At 36.1% G+C, this 15,178-nt stretch overlaps 3 protein-coding genes and 1 non-coding gene across 4 annotated transcripts; 3 read left to right on the top strand and 1 right to left on the bottom strand.

Annotated features, from left to right (window-relative positions):
* The first annotated feature begins 3,140 nt into the window (after window positions 1–3,140).
* LOC120251850 lies at window positions 3,141–3,691 on the top strand. The gene is made up of 3 exons (XM_039260505.1): window positions 3,141–3,262; window positions 3,340–3,409; window positions 3,554–3,691. Exons 1-3 carry the CDS (start codon window positions 3,141–3,143, stop codon window positions 3,689–3,691), a joined length of 330 nt encoding a protein of 109 aa, XP_039116439.1.
* Window positions 3,689–5,761, top strand: LOC120251832 (protein PLASTID MOVEMENT IMPAIRED 2-like). Its single transcript, XM_039260488.1, has 2 exons — window positions 3,689–5,286; window positions 5,577–5,761. Exon 1 carries the CDS (start codon window positions 3,756–3,758, stop codon window positions 5,277–5,279), a length of 1,524 nt encoding a protein of 507 aa, XP_039116422.1. The 5' UTR covers window positions 3,689–3,755; the 3' UTR covers window positions 5,280–5,286; window positions 5,577–5,761.
* Window positions 5,762–7,362: 1,601 nt separating this feature from the next.
* Window positions 7,363–7,469, bottom strand: LOC120251974. Its single transcript, XR_005533534.1, has one exon. It is a non-coding gene; the product is annotated as a small nucleolar RNA R71 (small nucleolar RNA).
* A 646-nt stretch (window positions 7,470–8,115) lies between these two features.
* LOC120251848 lies at window positions 8,116–9,192 on the top strand. The gene has a single exon (XM_039260504.1). It carries the CDS (start codon window positions 8,116–8,118, stop codon window positions 9,190–9,192), a length of 1,077 nt encoding a protein of 358 aa, XP_039116438.1.
* The last annotated feature ends 5,986 nt before the right edge of the window (window positions 9,193–15,178 follow it).

Raw genomic sequence — 15,178 nt, 5'->3', positions numbered from 1 at the left:
GGAAATAAATGTTTAAGTATTTCATTTTTATCATGTTTGATTCCATATATAGTTGAAATATACGTATATTTGTTTGCCATTGATGTTCATGATAACCGTATTGATACATTCTGCTTTTGTATAATTATACGTATTTGTGAATAGTAAAAAAATACATGTATATGTGATTTAATCATTCAATTCTTGTATTTATTTTTTTGATGGGTATATATGCTTTGATTTGGAGTGATTTATGAAAACCATGTGAGCATATTAAAGATGTTTTATCGGCATTGATAATAGAATTGGTTTTCATTCCCCGGTATAGGAATGGTATCGCTGATCCGGGCTTTACCGGTATTATGCATTATTATACGCTTGGCATCGGGCTTTGTGGAAAATAATGTTTATTTCGTGATGTGAATACTTGTCCCGGAAAAGGATCCCGTGTTATGATTTATACGGATGGTATTATTGTCAGATTTACTTGATGGTTTTGATGGGCGACGGCCAAGGCCCCGACTCATCGCAGAGTGGGTCCCCACGGGCCGCCCTTTTAGAGGTGGCGTGGTGGACCCGGGTATTGATTACTACGAGGGCCGCCTGTGGGAGTGTAGAGCCCCTCGATCGGATATTCATCGGGTAGCCGGGTCACCGACCGGCGAACCGATGGGTCAACGCTATGACATGAGTTCTCGACGGCTCGAACCCAGCCGCTGCCACTAGCAAAGGTTTAGAGAGTTTTCTAGACCATGTTATGCCGGGTGAGTGTTGGGTATCACGATTTTTGAATTTGAGATTTATGTTATTTTTTTGAATCGTGATGAGGGCAGCTCTCACGTAAATTTGTGTTTTTCTCGAGAAAAATCAAATCGATGTCTGATCTATGTTGAATTTATGTTTCAAGAGTTCTTTAAAGATTGTATTTTTGCTAGAATTCGGTATTTTTGGAAAAAGTTGGAAAAATTATTTCGAGCAGCTGGTATTTATATACTTTATATATACTCGTATTTAAATATTTGAAAATTATTAAGCCACCACCGACCAACCCGAATGTGTCAGAGTCGCAGGAGCAGTGACCCCTATATTACCCCGATTGAGTATAGCGCTAGTCGTGGTTGAGTCCAGGATTGCAAAGGGGTCCCTCTTCTTTCTTTCTTTCTTGTTATTGGTGTGGTGATCTCAGTAGCGGTCAGTACTCGCAAATTTGAGTATTTGTATTTATCAGTATTTCAGATTTGAACCCTCGTATTTGTGTGAAGTTGTAAATTGTGATTTCAGTAGGTCCGATTTTTGTTTAAAGCTGGTGTCGGGCTCCAGCTAAAAAGGGAATTTTAACTGATGGGTGCCACATTTACCTCAGTAGAAGGGGTGGGTGTGACAATCTTGAGGCGATTAGCAAGGATTTTAGTAATAATCTTGTAGCAAACATTGCAAAGAGATATAGGTCTAAAATCGGAAACCAGCTTCGGGCAATCAGATTTAGGGATAAGCACGATAAATGTTTTGCCCCAAGAAGCTGGCATGTTAGAATTATTGAAAAAATAAAGGATAGCATTAAAAAGATGATCACCAATTATAGATCAGTAATTCTGATAAAATTCAACATTGAACCCGTCAGGACCAGGGGACTTACCTGAAGGAAGGTCAGAAAGAGTACAGAAAACTTCCTCTTTAGTGACCTCCACGATAAGGGAGTTACGATCTTGATCCGAAATACGAGGAAGATCAGGAGGCAAAAAATCTGCAATATTAGAGGCAACATTCGAAGGAGCATTCCAGATATGATGAAAGAAATCGATGAAAGCACTCTCAATGTCAGCCGGAACACAGAAAGTATTACCATTTAAATCTTGGATTTGAGAAATATAATTATTATGAGAACGAGTGCGAAAAACAGAGTGAAAAAACCGAGTGTTTCTATCACCATCATTAACCCACAAAATTTTAGCACGCTGGGCCCATTTGATGCTACACTGCCGCTGGATGGCCGAAAGTTTAGAATATTGATCCAGTAAACGGCTTTGAGAAATGTCATTAAGGTCAGAAAGCTCAAGATCACTGATATTAATCTCGGTGTTGATTAAATTATTTTCAATATCAGAAACACCAGATCTGTGCCAAGCCACCAACTTGGAGCGGGTTCTGGAAAGGAGGTGAGTGAAGCCATGCATAGGGTTGCCATGCGGGCTGTCCGGTCGGTTTAGAAAAAACTCACTAACTTTAGATTGAACTTCGCTAGAATAGTTCAGCCTTATATACTAATTTGCTATTCTTAGTAACTAGATTAATTTGTTTGCAAATGTATAAATCCTTGAAGTCTGAGATTGATTAAAAAGAAAAAAAAACCCATAAATACCAGCAATTAGGGCTATAAATATAAAGACAAAAACTCATTTTACGTAAATGTCATTTTATATGATTTCGAATATGAAATATGATTGATGTTATTTATTTATTTTTATTTATTTCGCCTAAATAAATAAGTTTGGCTACCGTTTTATTTGTTATATTCAATATCATTATCTTATTTATTTATTTTATTTAACTTAAAATAAAAGATGGAAATGGATGATGATTTGTGTACCATATTCATTTGATTTTGCCATTATTAGCAACTCATAAAGTGATTCATAATTTAAAAAATTTAGTAAAACAATTATATGTTTTGAATTATGAATATTAAGTGATAATTAGAGTCTTTTTAAGATATAAAAATAAAACATAAAGCTAAATATAAGGATTACATTGAATATTTTAATATAGATGATTTTTTTAAATAAATAAATAAACCACATTTTTGCATAACAAAAAGACAACAACAGCCACAAAGTAGTCCACTAACAATAGAGATGAACAAAGTAATAATAATAATAATAATGATTACAGTAAAGCACATTGGAAAAATTTTTATTGCGTCGTAAATATAAATAACCTAAAAAATCTAGAATATGAAAAATAAAAATTATTTATATATATATATATAAGCAAAAAAAAGGCGAAGGCAACCTGTGAACTACACTCAAGAAATGCTTGTGTGGTGACAATTCTACAGAGCACCAACAAGCAGATAGCACAAGAGAAGAGACAAAAAGGCCAAAAGAAAAAGAGACCAGTGTCTTTCATATTGAAGCACTTTCATCAAAAAGCATGAAGAAAAGATGAGGGACTTGTTTTTGCAGAAGAGATATTCCCTGATTGTACAGCTGCCTTCCTTTATCTCTCCGAATTGTGAGGCAAGAACAAATAAAGGATTACAACAAATTGGGTATTCTCTTGTCAGGTTTGTTATTTTGATTTCTTCTTGAAGTGCTATTTGATTTTCAGATAATTTAGTTTCCATTTGTACTTCATGGAAAGAACAAGATCTGGCAGCCCAGAGAGGACTAGCTCTGTAAGAGAAGCAATTAATTTGTTTGGAGAAAAGATGGTGAGTAATGGTGGAAAGCAAAACAAACTCAAACCTCACTTCTCACTGTCAGATGTATGTATTATATATTGCAAACTAATTTTGATGTCCTCTTTCTTGACAAAGCTACATGTTCTTCACATTTGATAGTTTTTATTTGTGAAGGAATTGGCTACAAAAAGGGCAAGAGAGATCCATGTTGCGAAAATGGATATAGGCAGATTGTGCGAAAATAAGAAGTGTGCTGAAGATGACAAGGCCAGAGCAGAATCAGAATTGTATATGGCCAGGGGATGGCAATGAACTCGCTCGACGCATCGAGGAATGTAATGCTAAAACACTGGCTCAGAAACAAGAGCTTCAATCGATGAATTCTCCGAAAATAATGATGAACTCCCAACCTCTTGATTATGTTCAAGTGATGCATGAGCTTGACAGAGTCAAGCATGAATTGAGCAAGCTGAAACTTGAGGTTTCATCTGCCATAGAAGCAAAGGCGAATGCCGAAAGTGAAATAAAGGCCTCTGGTTCTAAAGTGAGAACAATGGAGGCCTGTGCGGAGGATCTTCAAAAGGAAATCGAGCACATAAATGAAGAGCATGTTTTAGTTGAGCTAGCAAGAATGGAAGCTGAAAGGGAACTGCAACAGATTGAGTCTCAAAGATTAGCAGAGTTTTCCCGGTATTCTAAGAGCATTGAAGAAGCTAACAACAGAATCAAGGGCCTTCGAAAGGAAATACGACAAACTCAGGAGCTTGAAAGAAGTCTTGCTGTGACCACTGCTGATGTTGATGTCTTGCAAAATGAGATGGTATTAGTGAGGGCTATGGAGAAGAATTTCAGCAAGAGTAATTCAATGAGCAATGATGAACAGAAAAAGGAAGAACAAACACGGCGAGAATTACGAAATGTGGAAGCTGAATTGGAGGTCGCAAAGAAAGAGTTGGCATCATACAAGTACCAAGGGTTTCAGTTCATGAGTGCTATGGATCTTATAAGAAAAGAACTAATTGAAATATTTAAGGAAAAGGAACAAATTGAGAAAAATGAGAAGAAGACAGATTCTGCAGTCAGGAATCTCAACTATAAGCTTCTGAAAGCAAAATCACAGCTCGAATCAGCTTTGGTAGCCGACACAAGAGCTAAAGAAATAGTGGCCAATCTTTCAGCAGCACTGCAACAAATGAAGATAGACACTGAGGCAGTGAGGAGGGAAAGAGAGCAGATAAGCGAAGAGTCAAGATCTATCAAAATTGAAATGAAGAGTGAGGAAACTATCAATTCAGACAATGAGAGGTTGTTAACTACAATGAAAGAGCTCGAGGCAGCTAAAAAAGCTGAAGAATCTGCGCTTAAAAAGCTAAAGACCGTTGCTGAGAGAGCGATGAGGAATAGAGTTTGCACACAGTTGCACGGTTCTCGTATAACTATATCTAGTTCTGAGTATGAGTACTTAACTAGTGGTGCAGCTGCGACAATGGATGTTGCCAACAAGAAGGTTGCTGCCATTCTGGCTTGGATAGAAGCATTGAAAGCTGAAGAGAAGGAGATGTCATTGAAGATTGAACGTACTAAGAGTGATATCGAAGAACTTCACAAGAAAAAAGAGACAATGGTTGATCAGATGAGAACAGTGGAAGAAGACATTGATCGAAGTGAGGCTGAGGCTTTCCATGCTCAGGCTAATGTTTCTGTTTCTCAGACAAGGAAATCTATTAAAGACAATGGGTTTGCCACTTCAAAGAGAAGAGCTAAGATCAGAAGGTCATCTGCATCATCAATAACTCGTCTTCCCAGTCGATCTCCATCATTTACTATTAAGAAGAGAGGGAGGGTAATGCCTACATTTGTTCTGTTTCTTAGGAGAAAGAGAATTATCAGGCAGAAATGAGGTTCAGGTGATGAAGATAAAATTGCTGTTTAAAAGCGAAGTTTAAATTTATAGCTGTTATAACATTGTTGTTTGACAATTTAGATTTTTTTCATTAAGAAGTTGTTAAATTGATGATATATGTAACCATTTGAACTTTAGCTCCAATTCGTTATGTATCTTCAAATTTTATACAATTACTAGCTTTGATGAGTATAATTTGCACTCAATATATAGACCTTCTTTAACTCATAATAAATTAAATTTGAATTATTTTGAACCAATTTCACTCCTAATCTTATTGTTATTGCATTGTAGGAAATAAAGAGATTGATTTGAAGGAAGAACATGTAAAAGGCACAAAATTGGAGGAATAAGAGCAAAGTTTCAACAAAGAACGAACAAGCAAAGCAGAAAATCTAGCGCCTAGGCGCTAGCATGCAGAGCTTAGGCGCTACAACATCAAATGGTGCAAAACATAAAGTATAGCGCCTAGGCGCTACAGTGTTAGCGCCTAGGCGCTACCCCGATTTTTTATGTTATAAAAGGGGCTTGGGTTGAGACGAAAATGGAGGAATTCGAGAAATCAAGAGACCCGGGAGCGTAAGATTCGCGTGGATTCATTGCCGGGCTTTAGTTTTTAGTTTTTCTTTGTTTATTTGATTATGAACCTTATTCATATGTCGAACTTTGAAATTATTATGTTCTAAATACTTTTTCTAGGGCTACGATGTAGCCATACTATGAAAACCTAGATTCATATTTGTTTAATTTAATTGATGCTTGTTTTAAGACTATGTTGCATATTTTGATCTATGCTTAATACTTGTGATTGCTTGATCACCGATTGCATGATTATTAATTTGATTTGAGACCAAGAGGTGATAATTGAATTAAGTCTTGGTTGAAATATCGTATAATCATCATAAGATAGTGATATTTATGAGGTTGTATGCATCATTATAAATTTCTAGAGCTTAATAAGTTCCATAGGTTCACAGTTATCTCAGAGATGATGTTAACTTATCTATTGGAATATGCTATTGATGCTTGAGAAAGATCAAAATGTAATTTTGAAAAATTTGATGACAACATAAGAAACAAACATTGATTGATTGAACTAGATGATCTAGGTGGAATTAATTTAGGTGAACTGGGAAACCCTAGAATCTCTTGACATTGATTTCTCCTTATCTAACTCTCTCTCTCTCTCTCTCTCTCTCTCTCTCTCTCTCTCTCTCTCTCTAGTCCTTAAATTAGATTTTCTAAACTAAATCTTTTCAACCTCATTAGTAAAGTAGAATTAGGGTTACTGATTTTGGTAATTAATAAACTTAATCCTCGTGGGACGATACTCTCTTATCATTATATTACTTGTTTGCGATAACATACACTTGCGTTATATAAATCACAACCAAAAAGTTTTTGGCGCCGTTGTCGGGGATTGTGTTCTTTATTAATATAAAAAAAACTCTGGTTTTACTTCATAATTCATTATTCTTGATTTTTTTTTCTTCTTTTAATCAAAATTGTTAAAATTGAATGCGAAAATTTGGTACTGAAAGTCTCATATCTTTTGACTCTAAAATAGGACGTACGTGTCACAGGAACAGGAAGGAGACAAGACTTACAAATAATCAATCGCTAGAAGCCATGGATAATCCTGAGAAAGCAAGAGCTAGGGACAATGCACCAGCAAATGAGCAAGTATTTAATAATCCAATGGTGGTCAATCAACCAATGGTTTTGCGTGATTATGCAATGCCATTAACTGGCATTCAACCTGTGATTAGGCGGCCAGTCATTCAAGCAAACAACTTTGAGCTGAAGCCGGTGACTCTTCAAATGATTCAAGCGATTCAGTTCAATTTTCTACCTAATGAAGACCCCAATCTTCATATCGCGAACTTTCTTGAAGTTTGTGATACATTTAAGTATAATGGAGTGGATGATAAAGCAGTTCTCCTATGTCTATTTCCTTTCTCTCTAAGAGAGAGAGAAAGCAAGAAATTGGTTGAATTTATTGCCACCAGATTCCATTGTGACATGGGATGATCTTGTTTAGAAATTCCTTGCCAAATTCTTTCCACCAGCCAAAACAGCAAAGATGCGGATTGAAATCAATAATTTCATTCAATATGAAGGTGAAACTTTATATGAGGCATGGGAAAGATACAAGGAATTATTAAGGAAATGTCCTCATCATGGGTTGCATAAGTGGATACAGATCCAAAACTTTTACCAAGGTCTGAACAATACCACCAGAACACTAGTGGATGCATCTGCAGGTGGAGCCTTAATGAAAAAAAACTATTGATGAGGCATATGAATTGCTAGAAGATATAACTGCTAACAACTATTAGTGGCCTAATGAGCGAAACATGCCAAGGAAAATGGCTGGAGTACATGAGATAGATGCCATTACCAACCTTTCAGCCCAAATAGTAGCTCTCTCAAAGCAGTTTTAGAACAATAATTTGCCAGCAAATGTAGTAAAGACTACCGCTCTGGCTTGTGAAATGTGTAGGTGGCCTCATCAAAGCTTTGAATGTCCAGCTAGTATTTCTTTATCATAAATGACAGTAGAGCAAGCTCAATATGTGGGGAATTTGAATAGGAACAAGATAATCCCTATTCCAATAGGTACAATCTAGGATGGCGGAATCATCCTAACCTATCTTGGAAAAATAACTCAACTATGCAGGAACAAAGCAACCTACCACAAGAGAAGAAAATAAATCTGGAGGAAGCAATGGCCCAGTTAGCTACAACTCAAACGTAGTTCATGAATGAAACTCACACTACTCTGCAAAATCATTCTGCACAGATAAGGAATTTGGAGGTTCGGCTAAGTCAAATGGCGAATATGTTAATAGAGAGACAACAAGGAAACTTGCCTAGCACATCTGAGGCAAATCCAAGAAAGAGTGGCAATGAACAATGTAGTGCAATTACTTTGAGGAGAGGAAAGGAATTGAAGATGCCAGAGAAAAAGTCTGAGTCTGTAGATCAGAAGCATGATCAAGATAACCTTGAACACAATAAATTTGAATCTCAGATTGAAGCACCATTACCACAAGATAGATTTACCAGAATCCCTTTTCCTCAGCGCCTGAAGAAGAATAAGCTTGACCAGCAGTTTGCTAAATTGTTAGATATATTCAAGAAGCTTCACATTAATATCCCATTTACTGAAGTTCTTAAACAAATGCCAAGCTATGCGATGTTTATGAAAGAAATTCTATCAAACAAAAGGAAGCTTAAGGATTATGAGACAGTCGCAATCTTGCAAAAGAAGTTTCCACCCAAACTCAAGGATCCAGGCAGTTTTACCATCCCATGCTCAATTGGGAATGTGGTGTTTGAGAGGGCATTATGTGATTTAGGAGCAAGTATCAATTTAATGCCCTTATCAATCTTCAAGAAGCTTAACTTCGGAGAAACGCGGCCTACTACAGTCACATTACAACTAGCAGATCGTTCATTGAAGCACCCCAGGGGAGTAATTGAAGATGTCCTAGTCAAGATAGATAAGTTCATATTTCTAACTGATTTCATTGTACTTGACATAGAAGAAGACAAAGACATACCAATTATACTAGGTAGACCATTTTTGGCTACTGAGAGAGCGATTATTGATGTGCAAAAAGGAGAATTACATCTTCGGGTCCAAGAGGAAGAAGTGACTTTCAACGTTTTTGATGCTATAAAATATCCACAAGCAAGTGAATGTTGCTTTCGTATTGATGAGAAAAATCTTTTGCAATTGATTGAGTTCGATGAGTTTCGAAATGAAGCTTATAAAGATGACATAACTAATAAAAAGCAAACAAAGGCTAGGCATGGAAAATTCAAGATGAAGTGGTGTGGACCATTCACAATCAATAAGATGTTACCATATGGTGTTGCGGAAGTCACTCATTCAGAGAAATGAGCTCTCAAAATTAATGGGCATCGGATGAAGCCATATTTTGGGTGGAGCTTTGACAAGGGTAAAAATAAAATCATCTTGAACCCACCATGATAAAGGAGTCGTCGAGCTGAGGACGTTAAACAAAGCTCTAGCTGAGAGGCAACCCATGCATTTTTAACGTTTTATTTTATTATATTTTTCTTATCTCATTTTATCTTATTTTATAATTCAGCTCCCATAAGCTCCAACCTTCCAAAAACACCCACCACCAAAGGATGATAGTGAAGAAATGAAAGTCAAGACATTCAGGGGAGTTTTTATTCTTATTTTATGCCTTTTATTTAATTATTTATTTCTCTTTGCTCACATTGAGGACAATGTTTTCTTCTAAGTTTGGGGGTGTGGTGATGTTGATAAAAAAAATGTTTTTTTGGTTTGTGGAACAATGATGGCCTATGATAAAAATTCTAGTGACTTTTCTAATCCATGAAAAACAATAGATGGGTCTGTCTTTTGACTATAGTGCTTGTGTTGCTCTATTTTTGGTTCATTTATACTCTTAGCACACCCAGTTATGCTTACTAAGTTGTCCAAATGCTTAGAGATCATTTATGCAAATTAGGAGCTTACTAAAGCCTTGAAAGACCCTAAAATTAGTTAGTTAGGTCAGTTGTCACAAAAACAGAAAAGAGCTACTACCTTTGATGTGTGAAGCCACTCGAAAAGTCGGATACTAAGTATGCCCTATTGGGAGAAAGGGCTACCTCAAAGGATGTGTGAAAGCTATTGTTTAAAAAAAATTGATGATGAAAAAAAAAGTAAAAAAAAAAACGACGAAATATGCATAAGTAAATAAGTTTGGGGGTTCAATTAGAGGTTAGGTGGGTTCTTATTTTTGCATAAACAAACAAGAGTTCAAGGATAGCGGTGTAGCAAAGACTGGACACACACACATGGAACCTTAAATGGAGTAAGATTTGCCCTCTAGTTGAAATTGTAGACCGTGCTTAAAATTTCTTTTTATGGGTTTGAAAAATACAACTTTGAGGCCGGAGTTTCACTTAATGTTGCCGTTAATCATATTGCTTTGTTTCACGATATTTTTCTTTCTCTTTCTTTTGTTCGAGGGCGAACAAAAGACTAAGTTTGGGGGTATTTGATAAGTATAATTTGCACTCAATATATAGACCTTCTTTAACTCATAATAAATTAAATTTGAATTATTTTGAACCAATTTTACTCCTAATATTATTGTTATTGCATTGTAGGAAATAAAGAGATTGATTTGAAGGAAGAACATGTAAAAGACACAAAATTGGAGTAAGAAGAGCAAAGTTTCAACAAAGAAGGAACAAGCAAAACAAAAAAATTAGTGCCTAGGCGCTAGCATGCAGAGCTTAGGCGCTACAACATCAAATGGTGCAAAACATAAAGTATAGCGCCTAGGCGCTACAGTATTTGGCGCCTAGGCGCTACCCCGATTTTTATGTTATAAAAGGGGCTTGGGTTGAGACGAAAATGGAGGAATTCCGGAGAAATCAAGAGACCGGGAGCGAAGATTCGGCGCGGATTCATTGCCAGGCTTTAGTTTTTAGTTTTTCTTTGTTTATTTGATTATGAACCTTATTCATATGTCGAACTTTGAAATTATTATGTTCTAAATACTTTTTCTAGGGCTACGATGTAGCCATACTATGAAAACCTAGATTCATATTTGTTTAATTTAATTGATGCTTGTTTTAAGACTATGTTGCATATTTTGATCTATGCTTAATACTTGTGATTGCTTGATCACCGATTGCATGATTATTAATTTGATTTGAGACCAAGAGGTGATAATTGAATTAAGTCTTGGTTGAAATATCGTATAATCATCATAAGATAGTGATATTTATGAGGTTGTATGCATCATTATAAATTTCTAGAGCTTAATGAGTTCCATAGGTTCACAGTTATCTCAGAGATGATGTTAACTTATCTATTGGAATATGCTATTGATGCTTGAGAAAGATCAATATGTAATTTAGGAAAATTTGATGACAACACAAGAAACAAACATTATTGATTGAACTAGATGATCTAGGTGGAATTAGTTTAGGTGATCTGGGAAACCCTAGAATCTCTTGACATTGATTTCTCCTTATTTAACTCTCTCTATCTCTCTCTCTAGCCCTTGAATTAGATTTTCTAAACTAAATCTTTTCAACCTCATTAACAAAGTAGAATTAGGGTTACTGATTTTGGTAATTAATAAACTTAATCCTCGTGGGACGATTCTCTCTTATCATTATATTACTTGTTTGCGATAGCGTACACTTGCGTTATATAAATCACAACCAACAAGCTCTCGCTGACAAAGATCAACAAAGAGGTAGGTGTCTTAAAGCTTTAGTCATGGATCATCTTAAATTTCGCCCAAATTTGACAATATAAATATCCATTAAAGGCATGGATTTTAAAATGAAATTTCATTACAAAAAAGAACTCGAGACATAGTAGATGGATGACTATAGCTATAATAATAAGTCATTTGTATGGTTAAACTTAAATACATTGGAAATATTCATCTTATCCTAAATGATGGGTTAAATTAAACACTAGCAACATTGCTAAAGCAAACTATCTGAAAAACCATAATAGAGAGAGAAAAAAAAAATTCAATTTTGCCTCTGAACAAATTCTTAGTAAAAAAAACAATCTCTTATATTTGATTTATTTTTATATATTAACCATGATGGTAATTTGTGTTACACCTTGTTATATAGACCTTTTTTTTTATCAAAGAATGTGTTCTAAATTTTATAAGATGAAAATTTGAGGAAAAATATGTTTTTTTAATAAAAGAAATTTTTTCTTATTCTATAGAGGAGATATTTGGAGCAGGCAATTCAACAAATTGAGCTTTATTGTTGGAGTGGATTTAAAAATTTTGTATAAGTTTTTTTCTTTTTCTTTTTTTCTTTTTGAGAAAAAGGAGAGCTACCACAAGCTTAAAAACAGAGAAAAAAGATACTGATTAATCAAAAGACAAACCGCTAATACTAAAGACAAGCCCGACTTTTAGACACTCGCTTTTCCATTAGCCATCTAGGGATATCAAGATCTTGGTGAAAAGGGGCTAAACCTAGATTATTCCTTCCAAAAGTCGTAGGAGCATCAGCTGCTTGATTGAGGTCTCCGGGTCTGTATTAAAGGATCATTTCAGGATTGCGACCAACAAGTTGCTTCATCATTCTAAGTTCATCTCTGAATCACTAAGTTAAACATTGATTATTTGTCTTGATTAGCTCCACCATCGTGGGATAGTCACATAAAACTCAATCATAATTAAATTTATGCTTTTGCATAGCTTTAGTGATGAACTGTAGCAACTTCTCCTTGTATACTTGAATGGGTAATGGTTGAGGGTACCTTAGTAAGTATGATGCGCTGAGTTCCAGCAGCAAGGAGAAAACCTAAACCACAAAATGACTGTTGATCAACCCAAGATGCATCATAAAAGACTGAAATACAATATCATTGGAAAGAGTTTGGAAGATACTCCCTGATATTAGCTTTCTTCCACCTCGAATACTAGTCACTCTCATCATTTCACCCAAGGCTTACGGACTGGCCCAAGCCCGATCCAAACATAACCAAAAGTCAATGTTTGACAGGCTAATCCAAACTTGACCCAAACAAACCTTAGATTGGATGTGGATATTATTTTTAAGTGATGGGCCGACCCTTTTGGACTTTTCTTGAGCTGGTCCAACAGACCGACCCATGATCTGGGCCATTGGATTTATTACTAAACATTATTAATAAATTTTTTTAAAATATTATAAATGATTGATTGTTTAAAATATGGCCATCATACAAGGAATCTAAATAGCTAGGATATGGATATTATTTTTAAATGATGGGACGACCCTTTTGGATATTTTTTGGGCTGATCCAATAGACCGACCCATGATCTGACCTATTGGATTTATTACTAAATGATAAGTGCTTGTGTATTAGTAATACGAAGTATTCTTTTCTTACGATGAGCATTAATTTTCTCAGACTTTATCGCTAATATATGTGTATTTGTATTCTTTTGTGCATGTAGAGTTGTGGAAACAAATATAGAAGAAAGAAACTAAAGTAGATTGACGTGAAGACACAAGTTGTGTTCAAATACATGTGAGTGTTCCAACCTCCGTTATGTTCAAGGAAATATGCAAATTGGAGGGGGCACAGAGGCAGTCACACTCATGTGTTCCGACTTGAGCAAAGCTAGTAAGATTGCCATCAAATGTGTTTTTATTTAAAGATGCAACGCGATCTACAGTATAAACGTGTACTCGTTTATGTTGCCTTGATGAAAAGTGTGGATTTGGGAGTATTTTGGCGGAGTACTATAGCAGATTACTCCAGCAATTTACTGTACCAGTTACTGTTCATAGGGCGCTGAAAATTGAATTTTTGCAGATTCACATGGGCGTGTGGAAATTCCAAACGCCTGTGTGGATGCCCGATTTCAGCCTACTTAAAGCCGCGATTTCAGCCTATTTGGGGATCCTTCTTTCCATCCTTTCTTCATCTTTTCCCCATCTTTGGAGGCGCCCGCGGTTAGGGTTTAGGGAGGCTTCGTCAAGGTTTTTGGAGTGGTTTTACGGCCTTCATCACCGCGTTCTTTCGGAAAAGAGTTATTGGGGAGCTTTCATCGGCATCAATTCGGAGAGGTGTGCTCTAGGCTTGACGAGGGAACCTTTAAAGAAGACGAGGCTACTCCACAAGACCATCGACACGAACACCAAAGGGGTTTTCTTCATGGTTGCATATCTTTACTTTTGATTTCATTATTGATTGTCTTGTGCTCTATGGAGAGCTAAACCCCTAAAGGGTACTTGGACTAGTAAACCCTAGGATGTTATTCTGACATTGACCTTTTATTATGTTTCTTTAATTGATGTCTTTAATTAAGTTCCAATCTTGAATGCTTGTTGAATTGATTTTCTCTTAGAGTGACACTAGGGTTGAGAATCCATCTTGGTAACTTTTGTGGATGAGTGACACATAATGAGGGTTAGACAATGCCAGATTGGAGAAGGTTGAGAGAGTGAGTCGATAGGTAGCGGAACGTCCCCTTTCCCCTCTGGTGTGATTTATCCTACCTCTACGTTTCAAGGGTTCTTTGCAGTCACAATATAGTGAAGTGCTAAGAGACGAACTCCGCTGGAGCTTAGTTGCGCGAGCAACAGAGTGAAGCATTGAAGTAATCCTTAGTATCTGGGGCTTGATTATGACTAGGGGTCTTTCGTCTGGACCAAAGGGTTAGATCTATATTAGGGAATATGGTTTATCACTTGGAGTCCCTAGAGCTTTATGTAACTTTGCACAGTATGTGGTGCTGAGATTGAGTGATTTCTCTACGGGACATAGTGTAGAGTTAGTCATGGTTAACCTTAGGTTTGAGACCGTGTATTTTAGGATTTCTACGACTCATGAAGCATTAGTTAGGAGACATAATGATTAGTCTTGCACTTGAAGCAATTGTCCTAGGGGGAGGAGCAATGTCCGGGTACCCAACTTTTGATCGATTGCCTTTCCTCTCATTTTTTATAGCTTCTCTCTTCCGTCTTCTTTCTTTATTTCCATTTTCATTGACTTTGTTCACACTATTATCAATTCATCTTCATTCTAGTTAAATAGCAATCTTGGTGTTTTTGATCACTAGTCCATGTGGATACGACTACCCAGTCACCAGGATATTATTACTTCGACAAACCCGTGCACTTGCAGTTCACATGCAAAAGGACGTGTCACTAAACATTAATAATAAAAATTTAAAAATATTACAAATGATTGATTAATTAAAATATGACCATCATATAAGGAAGCTAACTAGCTAACTTGCTAATTGTCATGGGCCAACCTCATAAGTCATGTCATGCCAACCAATTAACAACTCCCTACATGATTCATCTTGGAGTAGGGTTGTATTTTCATTGATCAATCAAGTACATAGAGATCTGATTTT

Source organism: Dioscorea cayenensis, chromosome 20 (assembly GCF_009730915.1).
Source record: "Dioscorea cayenensis subsp. rotundata cultivar TDr96_F1 chromosome 20, TDr96_F1_v2_PseudoChromosome.rev07_lg8_w22 25.fasta, whole genome shotgun sequence".
Taxonomy (NCBI): domain Eukaryota; kingdom Viridiplantae; phylum Streptophyta; class Magnoliopsida; order Dioscoreales; family Dioscoreaceae; genus Dioscorea; species Dioscorea cayenensis.
The sequence above is the reverse complement of the archived record's forward strand: the minus strand, read 5'-3'. Positions and strand labels throughout refer to the sequence as shown.

Coding starts and splice junctions, on each gene's coding strand:
- LOC120251850 (XM_039260505.1), top strand. CDS start 3,141: ATGAGGGACTTGTTTTTGCAGAAGAGATATTCCCTGATTGTACAGCTG. Junction 3,263..3,339: donor ATTGGGTATTCTCTTGTCAG/GTTTGTTATTTT, acceptor CTTCATGGAAAG/AACAAGATCTGGCAGCCCAG. Junction 3,410..3,553: donor ATTTGTTTGGAGAAAAGATG/GTGAGTAATGGT, acceptor TTATTTGTGAAG/GAATTGGCTACAAAAAGGGC.
- LOC120251832 (XM_039260488.1), top strand. CDS start 3,756: ATGAATTCTCCGAAAATAATGATGAACTCCCAACCTCTTGATTATGTT.
- LOC120251848 (XM_039260504.1), top strand. CDS start 8,116: ATGGCGAATATGTTAATAGAGAGACAACAAGGAAACTTGCCTAGCACA.